The 19,360-nt window shown below is 33.9% G+C and overlaps 1 protein-coding gene across 3 annotated transcripts in view; it reads left to right on the forward strand.

Annotated features, from left to right (window-relative positions):
* Nucleotides 1–19,360, forward strand: part of LOC145690356 (WD repeat-containing protein on Y chromosome-like) — a 156,901-nt gene that overhangs the window by 69,892 nt on the left and 67,649 nt on the right. For all 3 annotated transcript variants that reach the window (XM_081765172.1, XM_081765173.1, XM_081765174.1), the window contains one exon: nucleotides 2,405–2,612. In XM_081765172.1, the coding sequence (XP_081621298.1) occupies nucleotides 2,405–2,612 (208 nt within the window). The remainder of the gene's footprint in view (nucleotides 1–2,404; nucleotides 2,613–19,360) is intronic.

The following is a 19,360-nucleotide window of genomic DNA, read 5'->3' on the forward strand; positions in this document are numbered from 1 at the left end:
CAAGAAATATAGTAAAATTAAAGAGGAAGAAGATAGAGGGGTAAGGAGAGTAAGTAATTATGAGCTATATTGTGGTTTAGTAGTTAATGTCTTAACTTTAGTGCGGAAGTCGTGGACTCGCTTCTAGGTAGTAATACTGGATTTGAATCCCACGTAACCTCAGTACTGAAAAGACGTGAAATTACAAACAAACAATGAGATATGGATGAATAGCTAAGTTCTCGCTTCGCATTCTGGAGTTCTGGATTCAAATTTCGTAATAGTCATATTAGCTTAAGATACTGGAGTGGTACCTTGAAATATATACTCTTTACTAACTACCTTCCCAATTTTCTTTCATCTTTCGTTATTAATGGCTTCACAGATGAGGAGTGTCAAAACGTTTAACGAATTTAAAGCCACAGATAGTGTAATAATAAAGGATCCCCTTTTATCAGGAACTATCTCAGGAAACAAATCATTCTAATACTGAGAAATGTGAAATAACATTAAAAAGGTGGTAACTTAAATAGAGTTTAAATATTGAAAGTCTGTATTTGCTTGATGGAACTAAACTTAACTCTAACAAAGTGTCTGGATGGCATACAGTGGCGTTTGAATCCGGTTAATAATGACAATTTGCGTTTTTAAAGTGCAAGAATATTCAACAAACATTCAACAATATTTTAAAGGTATTTTGTAATGTGGTAAGCTGAAATGTGCACTGGACATAAAATGTTATACATTTAATTCTTTAATTCTCTTTCAAGTGTTTTTTTTTTCTTTCTTGAAATCAATATCTTCAAAAATAACGAAGTTACGTCGTTATCCGCAAACCTTTGTAAAGTAAAAACTCGAATCACGCTCCTATACAAAATGGCAGCTCAAAGAAAAACTGAACATCTAAAAAATGAATGAATAGTTGTTTTCAGCTCTAAATATAGTGCAGCTTTGTTTAATAAAATTTAAAAACAATAAATTTGTCAGCAATTATTGATTTGTTATGGATTTACCCGTATCCCAAAGATGTAAGAGCGATAAGCTTTAATATTTGTAAGAGGAATAATTGACACTATTATTATTCACCTCCATGTTACTCTATTGTCTGCATCACTTTTTTAAAAGTCAATTCTCTTGGTAAATGATGAAGCTGCATACCTTCAACAAAATTAGCCATTCTAAATTCTTGTTATAGTTAAAAGTAAGTGAGATTTGAACCATTTGATGGGCTAGCTTCAACTTTTTTACATTTCAATCTCCCCTTCATTGAAAATTACAATGATCATTAGAAACACAATGGAACCTGTTTGTGTAGTGTTATCATATGACTGAAGATCCCACTTATTGTTATGTAATAATTTTATTTGATTTTAAAAGTCAGGGGAATAAATGTTTTTATGTCTAGAGAGTTGAAGAATTAGGTGAACTAGATGTATTCATGAATTGTTGTATACAACAGAATATTGTTTTATGCAGAGTTATTTCGCACTTTCCAATTTCTAACTAGAAGTTGTCTCACTAATTGAGCTGAATAGTGTAACTAATTCATGTTGACTCACTTTTGAAATAAAGTAGCATCTTAGCAGATTAGCGAAATGTTCAGTAATTGTGGATTACAACCTATTCTCAAAGAACTCTGAAAACTTTGGTAGGAAGAAGTTAGATAAACTGTGGAAGTGGCCGCGCAAAAGGGTGTAGGTTGTACAAAGTAAGTACAAAACCTTTGTTTACCTTATTCCCAACATGAGAGGTCAATTTAACGCTCGTACAAATAAGTTTTGCTAGATTAATTCTAAGGTCAGATTGGTCGTTTTAGGTCAGCAATCTTTCGATTGAATTGGCGCAGCTTTTCACTTTTCTCTATCTTCAGCCAAACTTCTCATTTTCGTGTATATTTTCTTCCCTATATCTTGTATTATTTCGTCTGTACCTAGGTATACTTCAATCGCGGCCTTCCCCTAGGTAATTTTCCTTCCGCCATTCTCTCCATAATTAGTAGAGTAATTTCTCCATGTCTCATAAGGTGGCCAATCATCCCATCTCTTCTTTTCGAAATATTTTGTTCAGTATACTGCTCTTTCTTCCTACTACAATAGCAAAAAAAAAAAAAAAAAAAAAAAAAAGCTGAAGATCGAAAACTGAAAATCTATTTAAAGATGTTTCCTTGTTCTGAGTTCGATGTTTGTCATTATTGCTTTTTTTCCTTCTTTCCTTTTTTAATCGAACGTGTCCAAAGAGTAACAGTAAATGCTTTTGTTGTTTTCATAGAAAATGTAGGTAATCAACTTAAAAGATTATCTACAGTTTATTGTATTCAAAATATATGCTTTTTCCGAGGAAATAAGTACCATTTATTTTGCTTTATAGCTTTAAATAGCACATAAATAAGAGATGCGAAATCTTATTATTTTTTTTTTTCTTCTAGGGTGAAATAAAAGGACTAACTGTAAATGAATTTAACAAGATTCATAACGATTGGGTTCGAAAAGTAGCGTATTGGCCAAGTTTGAGCTCCTTCATCTCGTGCGCTCATTGTAGTACCAACTCCATGTGTATCGTTGAAGTATCTGGAACAAAATCTCGATATGACTTCCATGTCAATCGAGGTATCTCATGCTTTGATTTTAACGAGGGTAAGTAACAGATTATATACATAGATTTTTTAAAAAATAAAACATAGTACAGTTTGTAAAACCGCACAAGGTATTCAGTTTTAACTTATTTATGGTTTCTTACTATATCATTCCAACGCAATCTCCGTTGTTCAGTTCGGCGGGAAAAAGAAGAGATATAGATTAGATAGTATTTGGCGTGAAAACTTTAACGACCTACGCTTATAGTCCATAGTAAAATAAACGGATGATTAATAAAAATGATAGATTATGGAAGAATTGATCAACTAAAGAGTGGGAGGAAACGGGGAGATCCCGAGAAAACTAAGAGACACTATATTGTCCACTGCGAGCTCACATGGTCTTTGATTGAATCAGAACCACTTGCACTAGAGCGAAGTGTTCTACGACTGACTGATCGTCATGGGCGGAGATATGGGAGACATGGGGGCATTGCCCCCAACTTTTTGACAAAAAATAAAAGTGCCGCCTATAAGATGCCAAAAAGGTCAAAAATGAAATCTGTCCTCCAGCAGACAATTCCTAACTCAACTCATTTTCATCGTACCTCGTGCAGATAGTATTTGAATATTTGTTGTTGAAAGGCATGTTAAGGAACTTTAAATAACTTTAAAAATATATTCATAAAGCTAATTCCTTAACATATTCTTCCTAAGATAGTAATTTATCACGAAGTTGTGTTAAACCGTCTAATTGAACGTATATCATAGTAGTGGTATTTTCTATGATATCAGGAAAAGATTTTCTTCATAAAATAAAAGTTCTTTCTATTATCCAATATTAGTGTTTTTTTTTTAAAAATGTAATTCTTATTGGATCAAAAGATCCAATATATTTCAATCAAAAATTTTCTTGTACGCCTTATATCTGAGGAACTATATATAGTGTAGCCAAATCCAATATTCCGTAGAAAATAAGAAATCTCAATTCAGGGGCCATTCAAAAATTTTGTGGTCTCTCACCCAAAAACGCATTAAAACATCCAATATATTTCAATCAAAAATATTCTTGTAGGACTTATACCTGGAGGACTACATATAATATACCCAAACCCAAACTATCACTTAGCTCAGTATGATGTGCTTATTCCGCAGAAAATACGAAAACTCGATTTAGGGGCCGTTCAAAAATTTTGTGGCCCCTGATCCAAAAATTAATTATTGGTCAAGATCACAATCTTTTGATCCATTTTTTTTATCAATCCTAAAATTCTTGTTTTGTTATGTGTCTTTAAATTGGCTGATTGAGAAATGATTTAATCGTCAAGCTCAGTTCTAAATTCCGGGGGAAAGGGGAGGATCTTGTTCCACATGATAAGAGTAATAGATATGCTGATCAGGCAAAAGTAAGACAGTTAATGATTTATGAGTAAGATGCTGTATTATTTTTTGCAAAAAGTCCCAGTCTGGGATGATAATTCGGATATCAGAAAAAGAATTTTTTTTCAGAAAGGGGACAAATTTAACGACAAACACTGTTAAGAAGCAGAAAGAAAAGCAAAATTTAAACAGACCGTTTCCTTGGTCTATGTCACAAATATGTTACAAATATTTTAAAAAATATTTTATTTCAAAATTAGAAAAAAACTTATAAAGTACTTGTAATTAGACAACAGCGTGTTATTGGCTATGCTAAGTTTTAAGAAGGGCAGGTTGCATTTAAGTTTAGCTGTTCATAATTGGAAAACTGCGTTAACAGAAAATAATGAAGTCACATTCTTTGTGCAAATTACATAAAACAGGTGTAAAATATAATATATGCGCATAAAATTCCGCTTATCAACTATAAATGAAAGATGTTATTTTCGTTTCACATACTTATTATTTTCTGTTCCCATTTATTAATTTTCGTCACATTTTAATTTTCACAGACTTCTCCTTTCTTGCAAATACAAGAATAAGTCGTAAAACAAATTTTCCCTGGCAACTATGGACAGTGTTTATATAATATAAATAATATACTGCAAAGTAAAGAACTAGTTTTACTTTGTTTTTCCAAGTAAGAATCAAGGACGTTGATGCATTTGTCATACCACTTTATAAGGTCTATTGGAAAAGTCCATGTTCTCCATACGAAAAATCTTTACTACTGTTTTCACTTTCTCATGGATTCGAAGTTCTTTCTGCTGCGACCCTTCTTCAATTGTGGAAAGTCGCTGAGCGCGAGGTCGGAACTGTATGGTGGATGGACCAAGCGCTTTCAACCAAAAGCGGCAAGATGCTTTTGTGTTGTCACCGCCGAGTGTGGTCTCAAATTGTCGTCCAGAAGGAGATTCGCTTGCTGCGAATAGCATACTGCAATCTTGTCAGTGTCTGATATTTCCTTCTTTGATCACGAGTTAAAAACACGCCTTTTCTCTTCATACTTTCTGGACATAGGATGGGTCGCTCATGCAAACTTTCTGCTAGTCCTGCGATAGCACAATCTGCAGGATCTTGGTCATATATCGCCAAATGATATATAAGTGACTCTCACATTAAATCATTGTCTTCTTTGCCCCGTTGCTTTATGATATATCGGGAGAGGAGGAGGGAAACTTATTTTCTGACTTCTCCTCGTATTATCCATTGTATTTCCAAGATTTTCTTCTCTGACTGTTTAAGAATAAAATTGAAATTATTTATATAACTTTTTCTACTGAGTTTTCAAAGAATTTTAAGTCTTTTCAACTCCTAATGGTTGTTACTATATACTTTTGGAAAGACATCATGTTTTTCTGTCTGATAAAAATTAATTGAAGAAAATCGAACTTGGAAAGCAAGTGGAAATTCTAATATGACTTTTCGTCAACCTGAAGTTTCATTGGATTTCGTGAAATCTGTTGAAATTAGTTTGAATAATATTGAATATATTCAACTATGGATAATTAATTATACTTCTTGATGCTATATACTAGAATTGAATGTAATATTAAAAATATGATTACCTGGACATTATTCATATTAATAATTGTATATTTAGTTTCGGTCAGGTTCTTCTTTTCTTCCAATATTTAATACGAAGGAAATTGAGTACTACACTGATTTCTAAGTCGAAGGACTGTATATTCATTGGATTGTACACTGGAAAGATTGTACATTTTGGTTTATAACATTTGTTGGGCATGAACCGACTGAGACTCCTTATGTTATTTTAATTATACAATTATAACTTTTTATATCAATTTCAGGAGCTAAACTGACACACGAACGTTGGTAAACCTTGGTATATACCTATCATTTAATAATTACCGACATTTTCAATGGAAACTTCCATCTTCCTCAGCGATAGTTTCTTAAAGTATCGAATGCAAACTTCAAGTAGGTCTGCACGGGCCGGAATTATTTATAATGTGAGTTTATAATGCCCGTGAGTTTATAATGTGAGGCCCGACCCAAGTCCGAAATATGTTTTAGCATTTAGGCCCGAGACCGGCCCAAGCTCGTGCAATAATCAAATGAGCTCGAAATAAGCCCGAACTGCAAAACTTAATAATTAACGCAAAATTGTATTTTTATTTACAGCAATCAGAGGTTTAATTTTACAGTTGTACTTTAAAAGTTCTTCAGAAAGAATGGTGCAATAAATATCGTTCTATAGTATATTTACTACAGAAATACTCTACATGACCTCTACACTAAAGTTAGGTCCGAAAAGGCCCGAGAAATATAGTTGTATATTTAAAAATTTACGGCCCGAGTCCGACCCGGGACCGACGTAATATATATTTTGAAGGTCCGAGCCCGTGCAGACTTCTATCTTATGGCATCAATTGTTATGGTATCTTACAAGTATCTTTTTTCTAGAAATGAAATAAAGTTTTCAGATTTTTCCAATGAATCCGAGGACACTATATAAAAACACATTAATAATTTGTAAATCCGGGGACTGTTCTTAAAATAACTATTTTATATATAGAAATACCTCGGTATTATCAGAATTGCACTCAAATATATGAACTTTCATAGAACCACTCTTAAAGTTCTCTTAAACTCTAAACTTTCTAGATTAGTGCAGATGCACTACAGAGACTATAAACAGTAAACTAATATTATGCGAAAAATGTGATAATGGAGTACTAATTTATGAATACTTGTGATAAGCCAAAGCAGTAAGAAATGTCTTATTCACAGGTAGGAAGATTAGTGCTGTTTGTAGTCTCAAGATCGTAATCGTATACTACGTCTGCTAATATAGAAAGTTTTGAGTTCAAAGGAAAGCTTCAGAGTGGTTCGATACTTTTAGGAAAACCCATTCACAAAGATGGAAGTTCCAATTTGAAAATTTCGGCAATTATTAAATGAGAGACGTGTACCATTAAGGTTAGTCCAGACCAAGGAAATTACTTTTGCATCTTATAAGTTGCAACCTTGAGTTAACCCTGCAATAAAATTTTATATATAAAACTTAGAGATTTAATTAAAATTTATCTAAACAATATTTATTAAATACACAGAGGATTTGCATAACAAAATATCTTAATCATCTTAAAAATAATAAAATTTTATTGCGACTAAAACATTTTCGTCTTTCTAACTATGAAGTCAGGAGTAAAATAATGACGAAAAAGAAATCGAATCGAAAAAACTTGGACAATTTTTTAAAGCATGAACAACATTGGGTTACTCAAATAAAATACAGGAAGAGACATGTTAAAAGGCAACAATCAAATGAAGTAAACTATTTATACAAAGACTTTTTTTTAAACATTTTCTTCTGGTCCAGTTGTAACTTCTATTTATGTAAAATTTGTTGTATTTCGTCATTCAAATGATTTTTTCTTAACTTTCTTGCATGCAAAAATTTTCGTACACGCATCAATGACTTGAATTCAATTTTTATTCAAATTACAAGTCTTGCATTTAACAAATGTTACAAATGTTACTGTTCTTTCATGCAGCAGAACGTTCACTATACACTAGTGTTACCAAATGTAGAGTTAGTAAGATTTGAATTTTTCGCTTGTTTCTGCGTAATAATAATAATAATAATAATAATAATAATAATAATAATAATAATAATAATAATAATAATAATAATAATAATAATAATAATAATAATAATAACTGTTTATTTGTGATGCAGGGATAGCGATCAGCCAAATACAGCAATATATTAGATTAAGATAAACACAGCTACAAAAACACCAAAGATATAGATAAGATGATGTTAACTTCCTTTCTTATTAGACGTTACTTATAAAAATACTATACTATTAAAATATTTGAAGCTACTGTTTATCATTTGCCTTATGTTGTCATTTTATTGTAATTTCTTAATAACCTAATCTAGAACAGACCTATTACAATTGTTAACCAATGTAATTTTTGTCTTGTTCTGAATCTAGGGATCTTTATTAAAAATTTTTAACTAGGTATGTGTTGAACAATTTGTTGCTTTATTTTATTTTATTTTTTAAAATTTTTATTAACATTTGGTCGTTTAACATATATCTCTTTTCAGTATGTCGAATTTTAAAATTATTACCGATTATTATAAGTACAAACAGTAAAATCGTATCATTTTTTTTAACATATCGGAGTTTCCACAGACCTGGAAAATCAGAGAATTTGATTTTTATCAAGAAAAAATCAGAGAAAGTATTGAAAACTTCTTTAAGTCAGGGAAACAAAGTATACGCTCTGTACAATGAAGGCAATTTTGAAGTAATAATGTTATTTGGGATTTATAGATCAAGCAACACAACAATATAGAATAATAGGTTGCAGTTGGATTAAGCATATCAAGGTGTGTTGTGCCATGATTTGTTAGATTCTTATGTTTGAAACAACAGCATATTCGTCACGCTCTTGTTTCTAACTTGAATTATTTCCACAACCCAGCTCACATGAGTGTTATCATTATTTTCCTCTAACCAACTCACTCGGTTTTAAAATTCAGGTTAATATTGTTTTACCCCCATGTCCTAAATAGATGCACTAATTTTGTTGATTTAGCTTTTGTTTGAAAAGGTATGTTTTCGCGGTGGTTTCATATAAATTTGATTCGGATCTGATAATAGTTATCGGAGCTAGACGATGAAACTACTCAACGGTTGATAGTGTTAATATCATAATTACCGACTTCATTTGTGTACATGCTTACGCATAACCTCAACATAAATGTACTGATTTTTTATTATTCCTTTTCAGTTTCAAGGAGTGTACACCTTGTCTCAAAAAGGTTGAGCGCATTCTTTATTGCTGTTTCGAGGCAAAAATTTTCTAAGTCCAACTTCGGGTATCTTCGGGAAAAAGTAAACCAGGTTCGAACCTCGAAGCCAACCTTTGCAATCGGGAAAAATCTTGCAGATGTGTTTTTCTTCTTTTAAATATAATAAGACTTGTTACCAATTATATATAAAAAGCAACATCGATTGAAATACTTAATCATACAATATTTCGAAACTTCGTATTATGTCAGCACATGCTTGTTTGTCATTTTGCTCTCCATACTTAATGGAACATTTAGATACGTAAACGAATCTTTCCATATGTAAAAGAATGGTGAAAGTTAAGATATAGAACATTATTCTCTCCTGAGTACTAAAATAAAAGTTAAAGTAGAACAAAAACAGCATTTGCAGTGGATATGAATGTAATTATTATCTTAAATACAGATATATATACCGCTAGAACTATTTTTCGAAAAGCGTTTGTGTTAGCTCAGTGGTACGCCGATGGATTATAAATCGTAAGGTTGAGGGTTCGATTCACATGTGGGCCAATGCTTTTTTTTTTATGAAATTCTATTTTCTGCAATGCATGAAAAATTATATAAAATAATTACATTAAAATACGTCAGTTGTATATATATATAACATATAATCATTGCAGAACGTAGTGATTATTATGTTTAAAATATAACAGGTGTTCACAGTACGTTGGTATTCTATGGTATAGGCCTATGTGAATGTTAAATACAAATTAAGAAAATAATATCATCTCAATGAATAAATTATGTAGTGTATTTATTTGCAGCTATTTGTCATCGGAAGTTACTTCTGAATTTTCTCTTTACAGCAAGTGATTTACGCTTTCTGAAAGGTAAAGAGACTATTCGGGTATAAACAGAAATTATTATACAAACTCCAATCTTCGTTACAGACACAAAACTCCCGATCCCCAAACCATGTAAACAGGAAATTTACGAACATGAAGTCATGTCTAAGAGACTTATTTATACTCGAGAAAGAAGGCAGAATAGGATTTCTTTCCAAAGGATTTCAGTTCAATAATCTGCAAGGCTTTTGTATATGGATGTGGCCCCTTTCTCTCCGCCTCTTATATATATATATATATATATATATATATATATATATATATATATATGTATGTATGTATATGTATAAAGTAAAAGCGATCGATATTAGTGTCGAATCCATAGTTCTCGTTGTTGCAGAAATTAATAATTACAACTCCGAAAGCAACCTACAGTCCAAATTTAACTCTCATCGTAAAGCTCCTTTGTGGTTAAGCGTATAGCGCACACGCTTTCGGTGTGGGAGACCCAGATTCGGCCCCCAGAGAGAGCTCATGTAGTTCGGATTCTACGTTAATTAGTAGGTCTACGTCTCATATAGCCTCACTGCTGACGGGACGTTAAACTCAAAATCAATTCAATCGATTCAACACCCATTATTATGGCGGACGATAAAGGATGAAAAATAAAATGTCTCTAGTGTCAAATCCATAGTTTGAGTTCGTGACACTATTACAAACACAATGTTATTGAATGCCACGTTTTGGTATGAGCGACTATGCCACCTGAATTTTGAATTTACAGGAGCAACATCGAAAGCATTGCTCACACAGCTCTAAATGTTTTGATGTATGTATACGTGTATATTCCAGTGAAACTCCGGAATGTCTGGAGCAACTTTTACCTAACATGGGAGACATATTACTTTCAATCTAAGAAAAAAAATATTGTGGAATTCAGATACCTCAAGGGATGGAAGTTGGGAGGAGTGACATGTAAAAATAGTGTAAAATGACTGATTGTAGAGTGTTATCCATTGTTTTCTGGGTCGTTGAGATGAGTAGTGAGGCACTCAATGGCGTTATATCCAAAGTCATCCCCATCTTCACAGGATGAGGGGCTTGGAGATATGATTAATAAAATGTAAAAACTTACTTAAATATTTGTCGAAGTAATAGTTTTCTGAGGTCGCGAAAGCGTTTCTAATAACTTTGGAATGTAGTTTGTAACCACTTCAAGATGGTCTCTTTAATCATATCAATTTCTCACCTTAAGAAGAAATTACCATCTCAACTCGTATATTTTTATCAAGGCTATTCGCAATCGAGAAAAAATGTGTAGATGTATGTTTCGTCTTTTAAATGATATACTAAATGTAAAATCAGAGATTGAGTTGGTCGGTGGGTCAAATGGAACATTTGTGAGTGGGTCAGTGGATCGTAGGTCAACAAGGTGTGACCCACTACGAAACACCATCATTGTGACTCACACTAACCCATTGACCCACCAACCCATTCTGCTCAGTGCCTTCTAGATAGCATTTTCTGAACACTGGCAAGTTTCTCTACGTTTTACTTTCAAGATCTCTATTTTTCTTCTTTTTTTCATTTGGTTATAATGAAGAAAGAAGTTCAGGCTCTTTCGGATTTTGATATTTCCAGTTGTAACAATGGCAATAGGATTTACTACTTGGCTTTTGAGATGCAAGCTATGAGTTTTTAGAGGAGCTAACTACTGGAAAAAATTGGTTTAGTACAAATATAACCTCTTAAGTCAGTAAAGAGGATGGTGTGGATAATGAATCAAATTTAATGACGATGCATTTTAGTAGGTTGGAGTTCGTCACAATGGTTCAGAGTTTTTTATAGTTGGTGGTTTGTTCAGAGTGGGTCATGGTGGGTGAATGGTTCACGTTGGGTGTTGAGTCATTGTGGGTCACGATGTGTGCTGGGTCAGTATGTTGTGGATCAAGGCTTTATTGACCCACACCATCTCTGGTCAACATTGCACTCAAGAGGAGAGTTTCCGAAGGTGCGCGTCGGCGATTTTCTCAAATTTTGCACATAGATAGTACCCCACCAGAAAGCAATAAATCTCGAAATGGTTTACAGTACCATCTCACAGAACTCAAGATAGAGGGATTTGTTTGATTGGCTAAATTAAGACCTCAACAATTTATTCTTCTACAAGCGAGATTTTCTTCATCGTTTCCGTGGCAAAGTCAGAAGAATATGCGGCAAGTAAACTTAAGGTTGAAGGTTCGCGCCCACCTTGGGATACTTGCTTTTTCCCCTAGTGTATTTTGCACTCACCTGAATATAAACAAATCAAGCATATGGGCGATTTAACATATTTTGGGGGAGGAATTTTGTGGTTCGTTGGCGTTTCGTCGAGTCTCTGCCGCTGGTGGTATAATTTTTAAAACCGAAGTGGGGCCACCACGGATCGTAGTTGCGGGATCCAACTTTTGGCGAAAGGCCGCCAGTTGCGCATCGGTGGTCCACTGACGCTTACGGCATGGGGGCTTGTATCTGAAAACTAAGAGAATAAAGAAGCATGGTATCCATGAAGCCCGTTGACACTAATAAAAGTCTGAAACGATGAAACAGATGTCAACACCGGAAAACATGTATTTTATAATTTGAAAGGTACCCCGTATCGAGGAAAAAGATTTGCCCCAAGGTTCCCCGGAGGGTCTCAGGAGGGGTGCAACTCAAAATTTGAAAATGGCAAGGGGAATCAAGTAGTATGTCATTTAAGAGTATTACTAAATTTTTTTTTAAAAATGGTAGGAGTCTCGAGTCTTTATGCTAACTTGTGCAAAATAGCGAGCGTTCAAGATGGTAATAAATCCTTCATTGAAAACTCCGTGACCACCTCTACAAATGTGAAACTGTGAAACTACCCAGAATAGGTAAAAACTTGTCTTACCATTGCAAAAGTATAATGCACCAAGGTAAAACAAGAAGCGACCCATTATGGGCTTATTAAATCACTAATATTAAATTCTACGTTCCACGATTGTGTCTTTAAGCTAAAGGACAGGGTGATTTCGAATTATGAAATTAATGGTAGAATACAGAATGGACCCACCACCAACTATGAACCACTCTGAACCATCGTGACCAACTCCGACCCACCAACGTAATCAACTCTGACCCATGATCCATGTCCTTCTCCCCATTGACTAAAGAGGTTACACTTGAAATAAAACAAGACTGTGAAATTTTCACTTATCGGAGTTTGAATTCCTACCGTCAATCGCTCAAGCACCGCTCTGTTAAAATACCGGTGGATCTGACCTTTACGATATACAATGGTAAAGTGTTTCTCATCTTTCAAATTAAGATGAATTTAAATTTATCATATATAATTATTTCTTTCTTGGCTTACATATACATTTCAGTAGAAAACAGGATGAAATTTGAAAGTATCAAATCAAGATAAAATAGACCAACGTAAGAAAAAAAGAAAGAAAAACTAGTTTTCCATATAATTAAGCATGCCGTACTAATTTAAAATGCCCATGAAATTAGGCTTGGAATACAAATGTTATGTCAATTTTTCTCACAACTTTATGGTTTGATTGCCTTATGCTCTGAACGATCCATATATTAAACACCAGCTTCAGCAATTATTATAATAGAAAGCAGTGGGTATAAAATGCAAAGGACTGTAGTTTTCATTCCTCAATTAGTTCCTCAACTAATATCAATCGTTTTCGATCATTTTTACAACAAATCAACCCACTACCAATTTCCAATATATAGAACCCCCCTTCGCTCATAAAACACATTTTTAAAAATGCCAGGACACGTTCTGTTTATTTTTATTAAAGAGTTATATACTGAATTTCAGCTCTTTAAGTTGAACGGCTTGTAAGATACTCAGTTTTTCGCAAAAATTCGGACACCTACTCCCTACCAAGTATATGTGTTATAATGAAAGTGATACGCGTATGATAACTTCCCAGTTGGGATTGGGACCTGATTATATACCAAATGTCGTTTCATTTGACTTTGCAATTTGACCGTGATAATCACGCAGACATAGTTACTTTCAGTTTTTTATACTAGGTATAATAATTCATATATTACAGGTGATTCAATGTTTTTTCCAACAGTTAGCTCCTCTAAAAGCTCACAAGCTGTATCTCAAAATTGAACTCCTATTGCTATTGCCACTCTTACAATTGCAAATATCAAAATCCAAAAATGCCTGAGCTTTCTTCATTAGAAACAAATGAAAAAAGAAGAAAAATGGAGATCTTGAAAGTAAAATGTAGACAAGCTCACCAGTGTTCAGAAGGTGCTGTCTACAATGCGCTGAACAGAATGGGGCGGTGGGTAGCTGGGGGTCGTTTCGTCCAAAGGATTTTCGTCCAGAAACATTTAGTCCAAACACATTTGGTCCAGGGACATTTGGTCCAAAGGTCAATTTGTCCAAAGAACATTTTGTCCAAAAGACAATTGGTCCAAAGGACATTTCGTCCAAAAGACAATTGATCCAAAGGACATTTGGTCCAAAAGACATTTGGTCCAAAGGACATTTCGTCCAAAACACAATTGGTTCAAAGAACATTTCTCCCAAAAGACATTTCGTCCAAAGGACATTTCGTCCAAAAGACAATCGGTCCAAAGGACATTTCGTCCAAAACACAATTGGTCCAAAGGACATTTCGTCCAAAACACAATTGGTCCAAAAGATATTTGGTCCAAAGGACATTTCGTCCAAAAGATATTTGGTCCAAAGGACATTTCGTCCAAAAGATATTTGGTCCAAAGGACATTTCGTCCAGGGATGTTTAGTTCAAAGCACATTTCGTCCAAAGAACATTTAGTCCGGTAACGCTTGGGGGTCAAGGGTTTGCTTCTCTTAGAAGAGTAAAAGTGATGCATATAACATTATGACTCACAAGTAATACCTCCCAAGTGTAACACTCCAATTTTGAAAAAAATAGGCAGGTAGATGCTACACATAAAATAAACGAATACGTGTTTTTCTGCGGAAAAATGGTTTTAGGGGAGGCAAAAACCCCTACTCAAAATTTTGAAAGTTGACGACAGAAAGGCAAGAAGAAGTGGACCGAAGTGAACGAAATTGTGCACAGATATTGCAGACATAAAATGAGGGAATACGTGTTTCGTATTTTCCTGGAAAAAATGGTTACGTGGGACACAGACCCCTCCAAACCTTTGATCACGAAATATCAAAAGTACTTATAATTGTATGTCAGATGTGTGTAAAGAACATGAAGAATTGCAACGAAACTTTGAGTAGGGACAATACGCAAAAAATAAATAAACACGTTTCTTATTTTCTGTGGAAGAACGGTTTTAGGGGGCAAAAGCCCCCATCCAAAAGTTTGAAACTTGAGGCCCGAAAGGTCACAAGAAATGAACCAAAGTGAATGAAATTGTGCAGAGATATTGTAGACATAAAATAAGGGAATACTGGTTTCGTATTTTCCTGAAAAAAGAAAAAGGTTTGGGTGGGACACAGACCCCTACAAAACTTTGATCGTGAAATATCAAAAGTGCGAATAACAGTATGTCAGAAGTGCTTAAAGGACATGAAGAATTGGAACGACACATTGGAACGACAATACGCAAAAAATAAACGAATGCGAGTTTATTTTCTGAGGAAAAACGGTTTTAAGGACAAAATCCCCCACCCAAAATTTTGAAATTTGAGGCCTAAAAGGCAAGAAGAAGTGTACAGAGTTGAATGAAACTGTGCACAGATATTGTAGACGTAAATTAAGGCAATTGGGTTTCGTATTTTCCTTAAAAAAAAAAAAAAAAAAAAAAAAAAAAAAAGCGGTTGCGTATATCACGGACCTTTTAAACTGTTGATTACGAAATGTCAAAAGTGCAAATAATTATACGTCAGAGGTTCTTAAAAAGTATGGAGAATTGCAACGAAACCTCGTATAGGGACAATTCGCAAAACAATAAACGAAACGTGTTTTAATTTGTGCGGAAAACACTGTTGGGGCCTAGGCCTCCTCCGAAAAAAAAGTAAATATTACCGTAATAGCGCAGGAAGTAGTGGACCAAAGCAAATGAAATTGTGGGTAGACATTTTAGAGACCCTATGTAAAGTAAGGTCTTTCGTGTAAGAATATATTTCACACATGTGTATTTTTCTATTCTCAGTATTTCTTCAAAGATACTTGACACATAATTTTTCACTTTTCTAACACAAGGGTTTGAATAACTAATATTTAGCTTACTCAAATTTAAACTCCATTAATTTTAGTTACCGGTACTTATTTTAGAACTATTTCATTCACAACATGAAAATTTTAGATGTCATGTTAGCAGTTATTACAGCAACATACTTCACACTGCAACCTTTCCCTCACTCCTGTTGTTCGGCCATATTGTTTTCAGGCGTTTACGTTTTTCTGAATATCTCAGCATTATTTGTTCTATCGAAATGAAAATTGCGGAATACATCTCTATTTCAAATTTCCTTTAGAAATAAGAAGCTACTGAGTCATAATGTTATATGAATCACTTTTACTCTTCTAATAGAAACAAACCCTTGACCCCAAAGCGTTACCGGACCAAATGTTCTTTGGACGAAATGTGCTTTGAACTAAACATCCCTGGACGAAATGTCCTTTGGACCAATTGTATTTTGGACGAAATGCAATTTGAACCAATTCTCCTTTGGACGAAATGTCCTTTAGACCAATTGTCTTTTGGACGAAATGTCATTTGGACGAATTGTCTTTTGGACCAAATGTCTTTGGATTAAATGTCTCTGGACGAAATGTTCTTTGGACGAAATATTTTTGGACTAAAAGGGTGGCCATCCGGTGCGCCCGTGTGAGTCACGGTGAGTGGTGTTTCGCAGTAGGTCACGTCCTTTTGACCCACGATCCACTGACCCACTCACAAATCTTGACCCATTTCACCCACTTACCAACCGACCCACTGACCCACTCCATCTTTGATTTTAACATGTCTTGTTTCATTTAAAAGACGAGACTCGGGTTCGATTCCCGGCGCGAGCTCATGTGGTTCAGATTCCACGTTAATCAGTAGGTCCACGTCTCATATAGCCTCGCTGCTGAACGGGACACTAAACTAAAATCAACTCAACAATAAAGATAGAACGACAACATGTATTATTCGGCATGCATGTATTATTCTGTACCTGCACCATTTAGATATTTTAATCAAAGGTGTTATAAACTAGCCAACTATTTAATTATTTTATATAGGGTAGAAGAAGAAGTTATATATATTTTAAGAAGTTATAATTATATAAATGTTTTGTATCATAGAATGTTGATTGTGTAACGATAGCAACGATATAACATATGGTAGTAAGATGGCTGTAAGCAGCCTAGATTTAACTATACAATAAATGCATTCGAACAAAGCAACATTTGCAGTTTTTGTGCTAATTTAATACGTGTGCAACTCACTTATTTGAACTAGGGCTCAACGATTACGTTGTATAATGGTGCCGAAACCCCCCCAATAACTACATATTTCTCCGCCCCTTGATCCCTAACTTACAAATAAAACTTAATTCAAATATGTTTAATTAGTGAATTTATTGCAGTTAAATACCACTCACTAGATGCTACAGTTACAACTACGTAACAAAAAATAAATGGGAAATATGTTCTGAATTTTTTTCAGATTTCTTACGCTATCATTAAATATATTAGAATAGTAAAAGAGGATTGCTCATGAAATAGTATATTTGCTCTCGATTTTTAAAACTTTTTCATACGAAAAAAAATAAAATTTTAAACTTTGGGCTCTTCAAATATGTTGCCCTCTAGGCACGGGCCTAGTTGGACTAATGGGAAATGCGGCACTGAAAACTTACCCTTCGACTCTAATATCGGTTGATTTCGATATTTTTTTGTCGCTATGTAACCACCCTGGATGCTAATGGGAGCTTAATTGGACTTGAATTGAAAGTAGAACTGTTTACCTAAGCGACCACGAAACTATGGATTCGATACTAATATCGATCCTTTACTAGCATTTTTAATATGTATCCCGACAGTATTCTTTTCCAGATTGTAAGAAATATGGTTAAAATTGCTCTAGACATATCAGAATTATGTCGAAACACACACATACATCCACTTTCATATATATAAATACAGAGTGAGCGAGCGAGAAAGTGAGAGAGAGCGACCAAAGGCATCACCACTTCCCATTGCAAAAGCATATCTCAGGTATTGAATTGAAAATCTATGTAAAGACCTTCTGCTGTGGCATGCTTCATAAGGACAATTCCAGTCTGCTCACGTGACCTTTAGGGTTCATGAATTTCTTACGAGCGTTCCGACTTTGGATTCTCTGTTTATACCCTCTTTTTATGCCTCGGATAATTTTTCAAGCATATCAATGACATGCTGTAATACGAATGTTGAGAAGTAACCTCTATATGACAAATACCTGCAAATAAATACACTACATAATTTATTTATTGCGATGTTATTATTTTCTTAATTTGTATTTAACATTCACATATATCATAGAATACCAACGTACTGTGAACACCTGTTATATTTTAAACATAATAATCACTATGTTCTGCAATGATTATATGTTATATATTTAAACTGACGTATTTTAATGTAATTATTTTATATAATTTTTCATGCATTGCGGAAAATAGAATTTCATAAAAAAAGCATCGCCCCACATGGGAATCGAACCCTCAACCTTACGATTTGAAATCCAACGGCGTACCACTGAGCTAACACAAACGCTTTTCGAAAAATAGTTCTAGCGGTATATATATCTGTATTTAAGATAATAATTACATTCATATCCACTGCAAATGCTGTTTTTGTTCTACTTTAACTTTTATTTTAGTACTCAGGAGAGAATAATGTTCTATATCTTAACTTTCACCATTCTTTTACATATGGAAAGATTCGTTTACGTATCTAAATGTTCCATTAAGTATGGAGAGCAAAATGACAAACAAGCATGTGCTGACATAATATGAAGTTTCGAAATATTGTATGATTAAGTATTTCAATCAATGTTGCTTTTTATATATAATTGGTAACAAGTCTTATTATATTTAAAAGAAGAAAAACACATCTGCAAGATTTTTCCCGATTGCAAAGGTTGGCTTCGAGGTTCGAACCTGGTTTACTTTTTCCCGAAGATACCCGAAGTTGGACTTAGAAAATTTTTGCCTCGAAACAGCAATAAAGAATGCGCTCAACCTTTTTGAGACAAGGTGTACCTTCTCGCAGATTTCATATAAATTTTATTAGGATCTAATGAGAGTTAGACCATGGAACTTCTCAACAGCTCATAGTCTTTAATATTGTGTATATGTTCACATATAATTTTGTATCGCGTAGATCGATTTTATATATATATATATATATATATATATATATATATAAATGCAGGGTATTACAAAAATATGTCTCAAAATTGTGGGAACAGATTCGTCACATCAAAATAAGAAAAAAGTTCATATGGACCTGTGCTCAAAAGTGGATAGTTTCGTGGTTATAAGGTGCCGGAAAACGTGAAACAAGTGAACTTTAAAAGTACATATCTCCATTACTATGGGACCCATCGTAGTCAGATCACAGCGTCACTGAGGAACAATATGCGAACTATCCAAATATCAATGTTTAAGAACGCTCCAGTACTTGTACACCAATTTTTGGAGAGGTAGGTGGAAAGTGATCAAGTATTCCAAACAGGCTCTCTAAAAATTATTGTGCAAGTACCGGAGGCTCTGGAAGATGGATATTTGAATAGTTCACATACTAGTTA

Source organism: Thermobia domestica, chromosome 7 (genome assembly GCF_964235325.1).
Source record: "Thermobia domestica chromosome 7, izTheDome1.hap1.1, whole genome shotgun sequence".
NCBI classification, from domain to species: Eukaryota; Metazoa; Arthropoda; class Insecta; order Zygentoma; family Lepismatidae; genus Thermobia; species Thermobia domestica.